Here is a 15,258-nt window from a genome sequence, read left to right as displayed (position 1 = left end):
GCCATAGACTTCTATTATATTATGCAGGCGTGGTACTCGTTCTGAAAGTGTACCAAAACTCCTGCATTCAGCTTGAGGTGGAAGGCCGCATCAGAGGGCTCCGAGGGCCACAGGTTGAGCACCCCTGACATCTACTGTAATGACCAGCCTGACTTCAAGTAAGGGTAACCCAATAATCACAATAGTTAATACGTTCAAGTACAGAAATTCTACAAACTGACCCACCATCAGAAGAATACGCTGGTTACTTAGGCACACTCTTGGAGATAAAAATAATATACCTGGCAACAGCTAAACTGAACGAGACCGATCCTCCGCTACTCTGGTATGAAAAACGATAACAATGGATCAGTCAGCGCTCACCTTCAGTATTAAAGTGTTTGTAAAGGCTCAAGGATTTATATCTTCATGCATCCTATGCATAAAGGTAAAAACCTTCTCTCTGCAGCATCCCCCCATCAATACTCATCTAAGCGCCCTCTCGATCCATTGATGTGCACTGGAGTCTTGGCTATCCCAGGACTCCCTCTCCTCACTGGCTAAGATAGCAGCCCAGTGATCCAATGAGAAGAGAAGGGGTGACGCCGAGCCACAGCTTCGTGTGCGAATGGACACACGGCGCTCCTCCCTCCTGTCAGGTGCCCCCATAGAAAGCTGCTTGCTGTGGGGGCACCCAACAGGAAGGAGGGGCCAGGAGCGCTGGGCCAATTAGGGGATCCTCTACCTGCTATCAAGCAACTCTTCCTTGCGTTGTCTTAATATGGTTCTAAAGGCTCAAGGTTTTTTATCCTCATGCATTCTATGAATGAAGGTAAAAAACCTTCTCTGTGCAACATCCCTCCCCAGCCCCCCCAATACTCACCTAAGCCCCCTCTTGATCCATCAATGTGTACTGGAGTCTCGGCTATCCCAGGACTCCCTCTCCTCACTAGCTGATACAGCAGCGGGAGCCATTGGCTCCCACTGCTGTCAATCATTGCCAGTGATCCAATGAGAAGAGAAGCCTCAGCTTTGTTTGTGAATGGACACACGAAGCAGCGGCTGCGAAGTGCACATGCTTGGGTGCCCCCATAGAAAGCTGCTTGCTGTGGGGGCACCCAACAGGAGGGAGGGGCCAGAAGCGAAAAGTGGAGGATCTGGGTTGCACTGTGAAAAACAGTTGCACAGAGCAGGTAAGTATAGACATGTTTGTTATTTTTTTTAAGCCTTTAGAATCACTTTAATAGCTCAGATCATAGTGCAATAGTGACAGATACAACATAAAATAGCTCTACTTCATAATTTGCATAAAGCGCAAATCTAAAAGGGGGCAGAAATATATATGCTGTAAAAGCCCCAGCTGGTTGCGAAATGACAGGTAGTTTCAGGAAAGGCTTGCCCATAGTGCAAGTAAGGGTTCGTGTTGCATAAATATGCACATGCGTAGAACAATAATGGCCCACACAGATGTGCATAGATTTGTGCAAAAACGTGCAAGAATGCATGTGCGCCTGTCACTAATGCTGCCGCCAAAAGGGCTATTTAAACTGGCTGCAGTCTTGTCTCATTGCTGTTTGGTTTGCAGCTTCTGAGTGTGTCCCTGATCCTTGTGCCCGACCTCTGCTATTACCAGGCTTGATCCTGGTCTTCGCTTGTCTGCTACCTACCCTGACCCCGGATTGTCTTGACTACTCTTCTGCCTCCTGATCTTGTCCGATTGTACCTGCTGACTTGGCCTGTGACCTGACTTCTCTGCCGTCTGCCGTCTATGCTTGATCTGCCCAACTGTAACCGACCTGGCTCGTCTGACTTCACATCTGCCTTCCTGCTGGCCACAGTTCATCAGTCTGGTAAGTCTGCATCTGGATTCTGCTTCCTGCTGTTACCGATAATCTGCCGTCAAGCAAGATCCGTGCCTAGCTGTCCACCTTTGACCTGTCTTGCTTCTTCACCTGTCTGTGGACTTCCACTCCCGCACCTACTACTGGACTGATCACAGGCACTCGTACCTCACTGTGCTACCAGTGGCCCTCGAGCCGGAGCTGTACAGGAGGCCTGCCTCTTCACGTCAGGCTCACTATCTAAGGTACGTGACAGGTAGACACAGGGGTGTATTTACCACAAGGCAAACAAGGCATTTGCTTAGGGCGGCATTTTTCATGGGGGCAGCGGCATTTTTCAGGGGGGCAGCGCCGCCCCCCGATAGAAGGAATGGAAGAAGGGACACGCGCAGCGTGGGGACCAGGTGGAATCTGAGAGAGGCTGTGGGCTGCTTGATGGTGTATACAGAGCCTGACTCTTGTTCCCGGGGATGCCTGGAGCTGTGAAGGTGAGTGTCCTCTCTCTCAGTGGGGGGGGGGGGGGGTTGCCAGTGTATGGGGGGCGGTGGTAGTGGAAGGCTCTCTTGGGTGGGGGCGGGGGCTGGGGTGTTGTTGGTCAATGTCAGGCTCTCTTTGTGGGGGAAGGGGGGTGCTGGTTGGTGTCATGGTCTCTCTATGGGGGAGGGGGGTGTTGGTCAATGTCAGGCTCTCTTTGTGGGGGAGGGGGGGTGTTGGTCGGTGTCATGGTCTCTCTATGGGGGAGAGGGGTGTTGGTCGGTGTCAGGATCTCTTCGTGGGGAAAGGGGGTGTTTGTCGGTGTTAGGGTCTCTCTGTGGAGGGGTGGAGCCAATTTTTGTGTTGCCTAGGACAGCACGGAACCTAAATACACCACTGGGTAGACATCCATGTGAAAAACACTGCTCTAAGTTCAAATCTCCCTGCCGGTGACGTCACTCAATCCCACTTCCAACACATTTCAATAAGTCTGACTATCGATAGCTATCCAGATTTATTCCTGCCTATGAGTATGTAGAGCTCTTAATGTTGGATCTCTGTCACTCTTTGACTATGGAGTTATTTATGCTCATGGCAAGCAGTGATAAAAAGATGACTTTATTATACAACGTAATAACGTCTGAATGAAACATCTCTAAGACACAGCAATGACCTTTATATTAGAAAGAATGGTGCCACATGCAGGTCGGAGAAAAAAAGTCTCTGAATCTGCAAATCCGACTACCATTTAATGCTCATTGTTAGTTTTATGAGATATTTGTAAGAATAACTCTTAAAACTATTTTAAAGGATTCTAAATTTGGAGCGTCTTATTAAAAACACACATACATACACACACACAGCAATTTACAATAGTGTACGTCCATGATCTTCAGGGCTCTACTCACCTGGTGGAGGAGGTACTGGGGAGTGACCTTCTCATTGCTCCGGGGCTCATGCTGTAATATGAAGAGCTGTCCAGATCTGAAATGGGGAAATTCGGACCCGTTCCTGCAGCTATGGGTGCTGGAAAACAAGAGGGGATGGAAACAAGTTTAAGTTTTAGCTAAATCAAAAAAAGTTCCCTACCTGTTATTAGCCACAAATCGTGGGCATTGCTTTATAATTGCACAGAACCCCGCAACTAGGAACAGTTTGTTAAGTCAAAAATTCTTCTCAACCTTATACATAAACTGGAAACCACGCAAAAAAGTGCATAAACTAAATAAACTCTGAGCAGCCAACACAAAAGAGGATATCCTCTGTAATAAAAAAAAAGGGATAATAAGTTGCGCTAATACATAATCAAATATCAAACACTTGTAATGTCCAAAAAATAGTGACCAAAAAACTTTTATATGTGCAAAGAAATAGTCCTCCATGAAAAAGATAAAGTAACTCTAGCCCCGGAAGACGTTTGTTTATGACGAAACACGTTGGGCGGAGCCTCCCTTGTGAAGTCATTGCGGACAGGAAGTGAACCAGAAGTTGATGTTGTTTTTGCCGGCTTGGTGAATATACTGATATGCACATGTTTGTAAGTGTGGTTTTATGCCTATTAAATGGTGTTTGGAGATACCTACACTATGAGCAAAGTTTATCTTCTTACATGATTTTAATTGCTATGCTATACATACTACTCATCTGAGGAGCTTTATACTGAAACGGAGCTGGGTCCTGTGTTGAGAGTTGCTACTGAGGTTGGGAACTAAGAGCGCTTATTGACCCTTCTAAATAAGGGGGTCCTTTCTACTTGGTAAGCCCGCATCTTATCTTTCATTTCTGGTGAAGTGGTATCCTGGTGGTATTAATGGAAGAGTGAAGAGATTCATTCATTTGTTTAATTCAAAGGGGAATGAAGTTACTCTATCTTTTTCATGGAGGACTAATTCTTTGCACATATAAAAGTTTTTTTGGTCACTATTGGACATAACAAATGTTTATGTGGTTGATACCAATTCAACTTTACTATTTTTTATATTTATTTTTATTTTTTATATTTCTGTGCAGCTTGACTTTTCACAGACTTTAGACTCCTGTCACGGGATACTGTTCCACCTTCTTCCCCCACTTGAAGCTTTTTAGACTCAATGGCCTATATTTTTCTGAATCCTTACATGTCTGATGACTATTGGAAATATGGCATTCTATAAAACAGCCTTTCTCAGCCCTTTTAGCCTGGAAGAACCCCCCAAAATATATTTCAGGTCACAAGGGAACGCTTGCTAAAACCAATTCAACAGGAGTAGTTGGCACCAGGGGCGGACTGACCATTTGGAAAATCGGGCACTGCCCGAGGGCCTGGGGTCAGTAGGGGGCCCTATGAGATGCCCCTGGTACCTTTTTCATAGTTTTTTTTGAGTTTGGGCAAGGACACAGGGGCCTCATGATCCCCTATTGCCCGGGGGCCCCATGATTTGTCAGTCCGCCCCTGGTTGGCACCCTACAGTGGTGGTCAACAGGAACAATGCAACCCTTACAGAAAAAAAAAAATTGGTGTCCTACTGGAACTATGCAGATACCGTCAAAATGAAAGTCCACCAGCCACAGCTCAAGGAACTCCTAGCAACCTGTGAAGGAATCCTGGTTGACAAAGGCTGCTAAAAAATTTGCTTTTTTAGGAAAATGGACCTTTTGTAAAGTTGCATAGGGAATATAGCACAGCAGAGATAAAGGAAACGTCAAAGAACTGATTCCTCCCTCAGTTCACATTAACCTCGCCCAAATGTGTCCCACCATGGTGCTTGGATTCCATGTAAAACTTTACCCTTCACCCTTTCTGCTTTTAGGGTTTCCCCAGTTAAACAGGTAAAAAAAAAGTTTTTCACCAGACACTATACCTAGCCAAACGATGTTCCCCTCAGAGACAAAAGAACTCATGAGACACCAGATAACAAGAAATGCAATGTTATGTTATCTTTTTAGTTGTGCGTGTGATAATGTGTGATACTGGTGTTGCTTACATCGGTTCTGATTGTTTGTGGTGGAAAACGAAGGTGTTGATGTGTGTTTTGGTGAACCCTTTAAAGTGATTGTAAACCTCTGAAATGAAAAATGAGCAAAGCATATCCTTCTGCAGTATCGTGTGAAAGTCTATGCCGACACCAGAAAATCCCGGGAGTTGCTTTAACCCCTCCAACACACAGCAGGTGATTGACAGCCTCAGCTGTGCAGGTTTCCCTATGAGACTGTGTAGAGAGAGGTGCGTTCGTTTCCCACTCAGGTCTCATATCACACTGAGCTTCCTGGTTTATGCTGTGCAGTGTGTGACATCAGATCCCCGCCCCGTGCCTTCTGAAACGCTGTCTAAATTCTGTACTTTGAACAGCTTTAAATAAAGAATAAATACAATTATGCCTGACCTGAAATGTTACACACCCAGGAGCTGAGAGGCAGTATGATAAGTGAGTGTACAAGGCAGGAACTGTTAAACTTCTTGTGACCTCTGACCCCCCACCCCACCAACATAGGATGAAGAGTCCAAAACAAAGAGACAAAGCAAACTATTCTAAATAATAAGGGAATTCTAAATCTGTACTGGCCTGTTTTTCAGCAGGAACGCGGGGGAATGCAGCACCGGCACGTCCAGCACTAAAAGTATGTAATGCCAAGGGGTTCTGGGGTGTGCTGAAGGGTCTACTGATGCTGGATTCTGGAACATCTATTGTTGCTAGGGGAGGATTCTATTACTGTGAGGGGGAGATATATTACTGCTGGGGAGGTCTTTTGTTTCTGGTGGGGGATCTATTATTGCTGAGGGGGTCTACTGTTGCTGCAGGCGGGGAATCCTAGGTTGCTGGGAGAGATCTACTTTTGAGGGAGGGGTCTATTACAGTGATTCATTTTTTTGGGGGGGGGATAACAAACATGTCTATACTTACCTATTGTGTCTAGTGGTTTTGCACAGATTGGCCCGGATCCTCCTCTTCTCGGGTCCCCCGCAGGCTTTCCTTACTCCTCCCTCCTGTCAGGTGCCCCCACAGCAAGCAGCTTGCTATGGGGGCACCCGCTGCTCCGTTAGTCCATTCACACAGAGAGCCGCAGCTTAGCTCTGCCCCTCTCTCTCCTCATTAGCTGACTGGCTATGATTGACAGCAGCGGGGGACAATAGCTCCCGCTTGCTGTCTCAGCCAATGAGGAGGCAGAGACCCGGGACAGCCGAGGCTGTCATTCACATTGCTGGATCATGATGGGGCTCAGGTAAGTATTAGGGGGGGCTGAGGGGGATGCTGCACACAGAAGGTTTTTCACCTTCAGGCATAGAATGCCTGAAGGTGAAAAACCTTAAGCCTTTACTTTAATGCTGGCTGCTGGTAGATCTACTGTTGCTGGAGGGGGTATATTATTCCTGGTTGCAGGGGGTTTATTTTACTGCCTTCCTTGCTATCAATATCTCCTAGATTGTAAGCTCCGAGGATCAGGGCCATCCTATCCCTCTTGTATTGAACTGTATTGTTGCTGTATTGTCTCCCGTTATATTGTAAAGCGCTGAGCAAACTGTTGGCGCCATATAAATCCTGTATAATAATAATAATAATAACAAACTCCATGCAAATGACTTAGCATTGCAAAATTACATTTGGTTCTGTGTTCTCTAAAAGGGGCGGTCCTGTGAGGTTGGTAGAGGGTGCAACTAAGGGATGGTATTCGGAGGTGGTTAGGTGGGGCGGAGGCAAGGGGTGACCCGGAAGGGGGTTGTACCTGCACTTATTCTCTGAGAAAAGTGAGTCTGTATAATTATATAAAAGTTTATAATATTAATTAATATAATTAATAAGACTGATTTCAGACAGATTTGCACAATGTTGACTGTCTCTCATCAATCTGACTATACAGTATACTGTATGTGTATATATATATATATATATATATATATATATATATATATATAATATTATATTAAAATATCAAATATATTATGGATTCCCTTTAACCGAAAATCTGTGAATCATTTTTGCCCTTCTGACAGCAGCCCCAGAAGGCCGTAAAACTGATGAATTTGCATGAAGAAAGGAAGCTGTGTAGTAATTTGTGTAAAAGGTAACACAGATACGGACAGCCATAATTCAGCCAGCCTGTAGACAGCAGACTGCTGCAGTACTGAGCGGTTATGGCTGAGAAAAATGACCACATTGCAGTCAGTCTGACATGAATGGAAATCAATCAAAGTGGATGGCTGCAGTACGGAGAGCACAGACGCACTCCCACTCCTAATAGACGCCCAGTGTGCTTCTTCATCACTGCAGCCTGCCGCTGTCATCTGTACAGCCCGGGATACCCACACCTCATTCACCAGCTAGCAAGAGAAACGGTCATGGCTGGGCTCACTTAAAACCCATCTCCACTTTTTTTTTATGACTCAACTGCCTCACCCCCCCTACTGCGCCAATTAAAAAAGAAGACAAATTTGACTCCAGAGCTGTACCGAAAGTAATGCAAAAGTGGCCATAACTTTTTTTTATTAACTTAGAACTACACTGGTCGTTCACGTTTCACATGTTGGTAGAGATTTACAAAACCATATAATATGAGGTCAGACCTAAACACTTTCAATTTGTATGCAATCAGGCAGGCCCTTACACTACAGAGTTGAAGGTAAATGTAAAGGACATTGATTATGAAAATTGTATAATGTATGGGCAGCTTAAGGAAGGGTTAAAACCTTTGTCATTTTATGGTTTGTGTCCCACTGAGGAGATTTCTCTTCCCTTCCTATTCTGAAGTCATTCAGGCAGTAAGAGGAAATCCTCTGCCGGATCACACCATGGGAATACAGTCCGAATAAGTTTCTGCATGCGTGTTTTTGGTGATTTCTGGTGCGTTTTTTATGCGTTCAGGTGCATTTCCCCCCCTCTTTGTTCACCTTAAATAAGGACGTGTATTTTTGATGCCTTCCAATACAGTTCAGTGAAGAAAAAATGCAATATGTTCTACTTTTTTTTCTGGAAATTGAACACACTGGAACTGACTGCTCTGGGGTAAACTATGCCATTGGAAACCATATAACCTACTTTCCAAGCGTTTTTAAGGCAGAAAACCCCTCCCACAATGGACTGCATGTGGTGTGTACCAGCCCTTAGACAGTTGACTTCAGAATAAATAAGATCTCCTTTCACCTTCTGTACTGGTGACTGTATATTTTTTTTATCCCGAATCCTTAAAGCAGAACTCTGTGCAAAAACGTCTTTACATGATTTCCGACCTTCACTGAATATGTCATCCATCTTCAGGTTCACTCAGTAGTTACTCTGAAATAGCCTATTTGTTTTTGAATCAAACTGTTCATACTTTTTGATTTCCTGTTTGTAAGACCAGTGGCTGCTGTACCTCCTATTCCCCCAGCCACTGGTCTTCGCACATCCCTTCTGTAGTTCTTTCTCCAGGAAGCAGTGATGTCATTCAGCTCCACTTGCAGTGGAGGGCGGACCGAGACTCTCAGAAACATTCAACATGTACAGGACTAGTGTACCCGCCCACATTCACTACAATTCCCTGTGGTTGATGGGAACTGTAGTTTCCATTTACTGCAGAGAGAGAGGAGAGGATGTGATGTAATCCCGACTGTTACACCTCCTCCTTGGCAGAGCAGAGGCTGTTATCTTTTAAATTACAGGGATGAGGTCATGAAAATCCAATTAGACATTTCTCCAAAATAGCAAGGATTTTCAAAATGTTATTAACTGTTTAGTGTTTTTTGTAGGGAGGGTGTACTAATGGGTGATTTTTTTTGCCTATCCCGGAGTTCTTCTTTAAACTAATAATGGTCGCCAGGACAGTCATAGAAAAGGGTATACAGCAATAAAAACCTCAAAGGGGTTCTCACCCTTCCTTCGCCATCGATAACTAGAAGAACAGTTTTAGCTAAAGATAGACTTGAAGAATAGACACCTAAGCAGAAAAGTAAAGAATGCTGATATCCAACGAAGGAGAAAAAACTTCATTGGACAAAGATCTTAAACAAATGCATTTCAAGGGTCGTGAACCCTCATCACCGGGGCTGGTCAGTTGGAATGGGCTATCTGTCCCAGATGGAGGATTAAGTAGGTGTGCAATCCTGGAACCATTGTAATAAAATTCATATGAGCAAAGCTGCTTGCAATCAGAAAAACCGGCAGCCGCAGCATTTGGACTGTCCAGCAGTCTTTTGATTATAATCAGCTTTGCTCATATAAAAAAAGTTTATTAGAATCTTTCCAGCAGGACCTGCATAGTACTATCTCCTACCTAAACCTTCATCTGAGGCTAATAAACCACTTCAGTGGATCAGCCCCGACGAGGAGAGTGCCCAATCCTTGAAATGTGTCGGTTTAACTTGAGCCTGTGCTTTGACCAGGACTTTCCTTCCCTTTGCTCACCTATCACTCTGTTCAGCTTATAGAAATGATGAAAATACCCGGTACTTCCAGGTGTAGGAGAGCATGTGACTCACTCCGCTTCCTCCGTTTGGTGATTGGCTGCTAGACCATGTCATTTACGTTTATAAAGTGATAGTAAAGTTAACTTTAAAAAAACAAAAAAACAAAACATGTTAGTTACCTGCTCTATGCAATGGTTTTGTATAGAGGAGCCCCGATCCTCTTCTTCTGGGGTCCCCCACCAGGACTCTGGGCTCTTCCTCTTTTCTGTGTGCCACCATAGGAAGTCTCTTCTTATGGTGGCACACTTGGAGGCTCGATCCCAAGCCATGCTCTGTGTGTCCATTGACACACAGAGCAGCTAAGCCCTGCCCCCTCATCACTGGATTTTATTGACAGCAGTAGGAGCCAATGGCTCCTGCTGCTCTCATTGAGTCCAGTGAGGAGGGAGAGAAAGAGCAGCGGGGCGGCTGACTGGCACAGCGCTGGATCAACATCAGTCTCAGGTAAGTATTTGGGGGGAGGGGACAGCCAACCATAGAAGGTTTTTTACCATAATGCATTAAGGTGAAAAACCTTCAGCCTTTACAACCAGTTTAAAGTGGAACTAAACTTAAAATGAAAGTATTAAAAACTGGGAGCAGCTCTTTATTGCAGAAAAACATGCAATGTCTCTTCTGTAATAGGAAACACCTACCTGGTGGCTCGCAGTCTTCTACTGTATGCACACCAACGCGTGCATGTGCAGCTTGGTGTGTATTCCTGGCATAATCCGGCTGTGCCGGAATGACTAACTCGCATGTGCATGTGTGGGATGATGTTATTCTACCACGGGCCAACCAAGAGGTTGGAAACTTAACACCCAGAAGTAACCAGGGAAAAGATAACAGTGGCCAGCGAGAAATGTAACCGCCATATTCCTGAAAGGTGACTGTGAGTATTCCTAAGAGTTTAGTTCTGCCTTAGGGAAGCATGCATAGTTATAATAGTTAAACACTGGATATTAACATTTTATAATGGGCCTAATAGTGTAATCACTAGATTTGACTGGCAAATTATTTGCTTTTTTTGCCCTTTTGAAGGAAATAACACTTACCTATCATTGTTTCCTGAACAGTTAACCTATTTGGTATTGATTTGTAAATGCAAGCTTGAACTAGATCTAAAGTCATTTTTTCCCCTTGAGGATGGAGTAGGGAAGGGTTGAAACCCTGTATCCCTTCTGCAGGGATACCATTTATTGATGGATAAATAGTATTTACTATTGCAATACTATTTAATGACTGGTGATTGTATAAGCACCTTGTAAAATTTACACATCTACTGGAATCTGATATTGGTGTTGTACCTACAGGAATGTCTAAGTCAGCCTTTCCCAACCTCTTTACCCCATGGGAACCCCCCTTCTCATTTTTAAGGTATAGGGGAACCCCTTCTAAAACCAATTCATTGGGGGTCAATGGGAAACATGAACTTTGCATTGGTGGCCAGTGGGAAGAATGTCCCTGCCCCCCTTACAGATAGCTGGAAAGATCATGGTGTCATGCTATTGGTTCTGCCAAGAGGCAATGGCCCTGGAACAATACCTACACCAGGGATGTCAAACTGTGGCCCTCCAGCTGTTGCAGAACTACAAGTCCCATGAGGCATTGCAAGGCTTATAGTTTTAAGCATGACTCCCAAAGGCCGAGGCATGATAGGACCTGAAGTTATGCAACAGCGGGAGAGCCACAGTTTGAAACCCCTGACCTACACCACCAAATGGGAGGTCAACTAGCCACAGCTCAAGGAACCCCCTTTTAACATCTGGAAGAACCCTGGGGTTCCATGGGACTCTGGTTGAGAATGGCAGTGTGAGTTTGAGCCTTTTGCCCCATATGGAGTTCTCTTCTGTATTTTGCTGGATGTAATAATACACACAAACAGTTTCTTGCATTACATTTTTTAACTAGTTTCCGCTGATATTGTAATACATAAATAAGCAATGACACAACTGGCATTTAAAGAACTGTAGAGTCAGTAAAGGTCCAAGTGTTCATATGAATAAACATTTTAAAATGCTTTTTTACATTTGTAGCAATATAATGTCTAGCAGAAACATCTGTCCCCCTTCACCTCCGCCAACAAGCAGCCCGAAAGAGGGTTTTCACTTTACATGAGAGTCTTTGGTTACCCGATAAGCTGAAGAAAGCGGAGAACCCCTTTAAGCAGAATTCCCATCAACTTTTTGCTCAAATATCTGACTTGTATGTATTAGAGTACAAACAAGATCATTATGTGAGAGCCCTGACATGTACACGAGAGAGTTTTCAACACTACAGCTGAACGATGTGGTGGGATCCGTTGTGTTTAAACAAGCTCGATAACATTTTCATAAATTTCTACATACAAAACAGTAGGATTTTTTTTCTGTAATACATTAAAATACTATGCTTACAGCACAGTATTTTAATTACTTAGCATAACTGTGCCTCTCTCTGCCACCGCCACTGGTGAATGAGACTTCAGGCTGCTTGTACAGTACCAAGGTGAAATGTAATTAAATTAAACCATTTTCCATAATAGCAAAAATTTATGGCTATGAAAAAATCAGCTGCACTGAGGACATCTCCCTTCCAGAGAGAGAGAAAGAGAGAGAGAGACAGGGAGAGAAAGAGAGGGAGAGGTAGGGAGAGAAAGAGAGAGGGGGACGAGAAAGAGAGAGAGAGAAAGAGAGAGAGACAGGGAGAGAAAGAGAGGGAGAGAGAGACAGGGAGAGAGAGGGGGGGCAGGGAGAGAAAGAGAGAGAAAGAAAGAGAGATATAATGACAGGGAGAGAAAGACGTGGACATAGAGGAAGAGAGACGAGAGAGGGAGAGAGAGAGAGAGAGAGAGAGAGAGAGAGAAAGAGAGAGAGAGAGATGGGGGCAGGGGGAGACAGACGGGGAGAGAGAGGGGGGAGAGACAGGGAGAGAGAGGCAAACTTAAAAAGAGAGATAGGAGGAGAAAGGGATGGGGAAAAAGATAGAGAGGACAACAGCTGGACAATGGAATATAATTTTAAGGAGATGGAGTGGCAAATAGAAGGAGAAGGAAAGGAAAGGAAAGAAAAGGAAAGAAAAGGAAAGAAAGGAAAGAAAGGAAAGAAAGAAAGGAAAGAAAGAAAGAAAGAAAGAAAGAAAGAAAGAAAGAAAGAAAGAAAGAAAGAAAGAAAGAAAGAAAGAAAGAAAAAGAAAGAAAGAAAGAAAGAAAGAAAAAGATACGCTATGATTTAGAGATGAGAGTTCACAAACATAAAGTTAGAGAGCAAAATAAAGACAAAGTGATTGAAGGGAATGTATATGTTTTTCAATGTTTTTAGATATTTATGTGAAAACTAAACTTTTCAGTGACCTATAAATGATGTATATACAGTTTGAATTTATAAGTACAAGTCACTGCCATATTTCCTCATTACACACACAGGATCGACTTCCTGCTTTATGGTGATATATGTTGTTTTTGCTTTACTGCTCCTTTTCACAATCTCTCCTATCAGTTCATAGCGGTCGCACATTTCCTCAATCTCTCGTATCAGTCCATAGTGGTCGGCATATTTCCTCAATCTCTCCTATCAGTCCATAGCGGTCGCACATTTCCTCAATCTCTCGTATCAGTCCATAGTGGTCGGCATATTTCCTCAATCTCTCCTATCAGTCCATAGCGGTCGCACATTTCCTCAATCTCTCCTATCAGTCCATAAATCTCTCCTATCAGTCCATAGCGGTCGCACATTTCCTCAATCTCTCGTATCAGACCATAGTGGTCGGCATATTTCCTCAATCTCTCCTATCAGTCCATAGCGGTCACACATTTCCTCAATCTCTCCTATCAGTCCATAAATCTCTCCTATCAGTCCATAGTGGTCGCACATTTCCTCAATCTCTCCTATCAGTCCATAGTGGTCGCACATTTCCTCAATCTCTCCTATCGGTCCATAGCGGTGGGCACATTTCCTCAATCTCTCCTATCGGTCCATAGCGGTGGGCACATTTCCTCAATCTCTCCTATCGGTCCATAGTGGTCGGCACATTTCCTCAATCTCTCCTATCAGTCCATAGCGGTGGGCACATTTCCTCAATCTCTCCTATCAGTCCATAGCGGTCGGCACATTATTTCAACAGTCGTAAAGAAGAGAGGCAGAGTGCCTGCGAACTAAGTGTCTGCTCCCTCCAGTGGCTGATCCACAAATCTATTTATTGCAACAGCAAAAATGCAAAAGACAAATCAAGTAAAGATACAAATCTGAATAATTCTGAAACCCAGAGCAGTTTTTTTTTTCTTGTAATATTTAGAATGTCACATCGAAAATGAAGGTAAATAGCTGACATTATGATCTCACTGAACATACTATACTGTACTGTCCCTTTTAGAGGCAGAAGGTGGGACAGACTGTCCCTGGGCTCATGGCTTCTCCATCTATATCATCCCAAGTCCTGACAGTCTAGAATGATTTAGTCCTGACGGTAAAGCTTATTTGAATTCCGGATAAAGAGAGGGAGAGACAGAGATGGAGACGGAACTACTCGTGTCTTATTGCAGACCCACTAAAAACATTTACAACAACTGACAGAAATGAGGCCTACAGGAATGTGCATTTCTAGGACAGAGCTACATTGACCAAACACACCTCCTGGGTCTGCTCTGCAATTGGAAAACTAGTACAGCAGAAATAAGATGACACCCTCTGTCTGCCCATTCTTCTATTAGATTGTAAGCTCCCAGGATCAGGGCCCTCCTAACCCTCTTGTTTTGAATTTGCTGTATTGTCTCTCGTTATATTATAAAGCACTGTGCAAACTGTTGGTGCGATATAAATCCTGTATAATAATAATTTCTTGTCCTGGTGTCACAGGGAGGTCACTGGCAACAATACAAAACTGCCAGAAGTTCTAAGCCAGTGGTCTCCAAACTGAGGACCCAACTGCTTGCTTTTATCTGGCCCTTGGAGCACTATTCCTCCCACTGACACCAATGATGGGGCACTATTCCTCCCACTGACACAATGACGGGGCACTATTCCTCCCACTGACACCAATGATGGGGCACTATTCCTCCCACTGACACCAATGATGGGGCACTATTCCTCCCACTGACACAATGATGGGGCACTATTCCTCCCACTGTTACCAATGATGGGACACTAATCCTCCCACTGACACAATGATGGGGCACTATTCCTCCCACTGACACCAATGATGGGGCGCTATTCCTCCCACTGACACCAATGATGGGGCACTATTCCTCCCACTGATACCAATGATGGGGCACTATTCCTCCCACTGACACAATGATGGGGCGCTATTCCTCCCACTGGCACCAATGATGGGGCACTATTCCTCCCACTGATACCAATGATGGGGCACTATTCCTCCCACTAATACCAATGATGGGGCACTATTCCTCCCACTGATACCAATGATGGGGCACTATTCCTCCCACTGACACAATGATGGGGCACTATTCCTCCCACTGATACCAATGATGGGGCACTATTCCTCCCACTGACACAATGATGGGGCACTATTTCTCCCACTGACACAATGATGGGGCACTATTCCTCCCACTGACATCAATGATGGGGTGCTATT

At 44.3% G+C, this 15,258-nt stretch overlaps 1 protein-coding gene across 10 annotated transcripts in view; it reads right to left on the bottom strand.

The window, feature by feature from the left end:
• The window catches only part of NFIA (nuclear factor I A), a 535,857-nt gene that overhangs the window by 141,390 nt on the left and 379,209 nt on the right, over positions 1–15,258 (bottom strand). For all 10 annotated transcript variants that reach the window (XM_089689685.1, XM_089689684.1, XM_089689680.1 and 7 more), the window contains exon 5: positions 3,203–3,320. In XM_089689685.1, coding sequence (XP_089545811.1) covers positions 3,203–3,320 — 118 coding nt within the window. The remainder of the gene's footprint in view (positions 1–3,202; positions 3,321–15,258) is intronic.

This window comes from Staurois parvus, unplaced genomic scaffold (genome assembly GCF_062004578.1).
Source record: "Staurois parvus isolate SC_StPar_1 unplaced genomic scaffold, SC_StPar_1.0 ptg000491l, whole genome shotgun sequence".
Lineage (NCBI taxonomy): Eukaryota > Metazoa > Chordata > Amphibia > Anura > Ranidae > Staurois > Staurois parvus.
The sequence above is the reverse complement of the archived record's forward strand: the minus strand, read 5'-3'. Positions and strand labels throughout refer to the sequence as shown.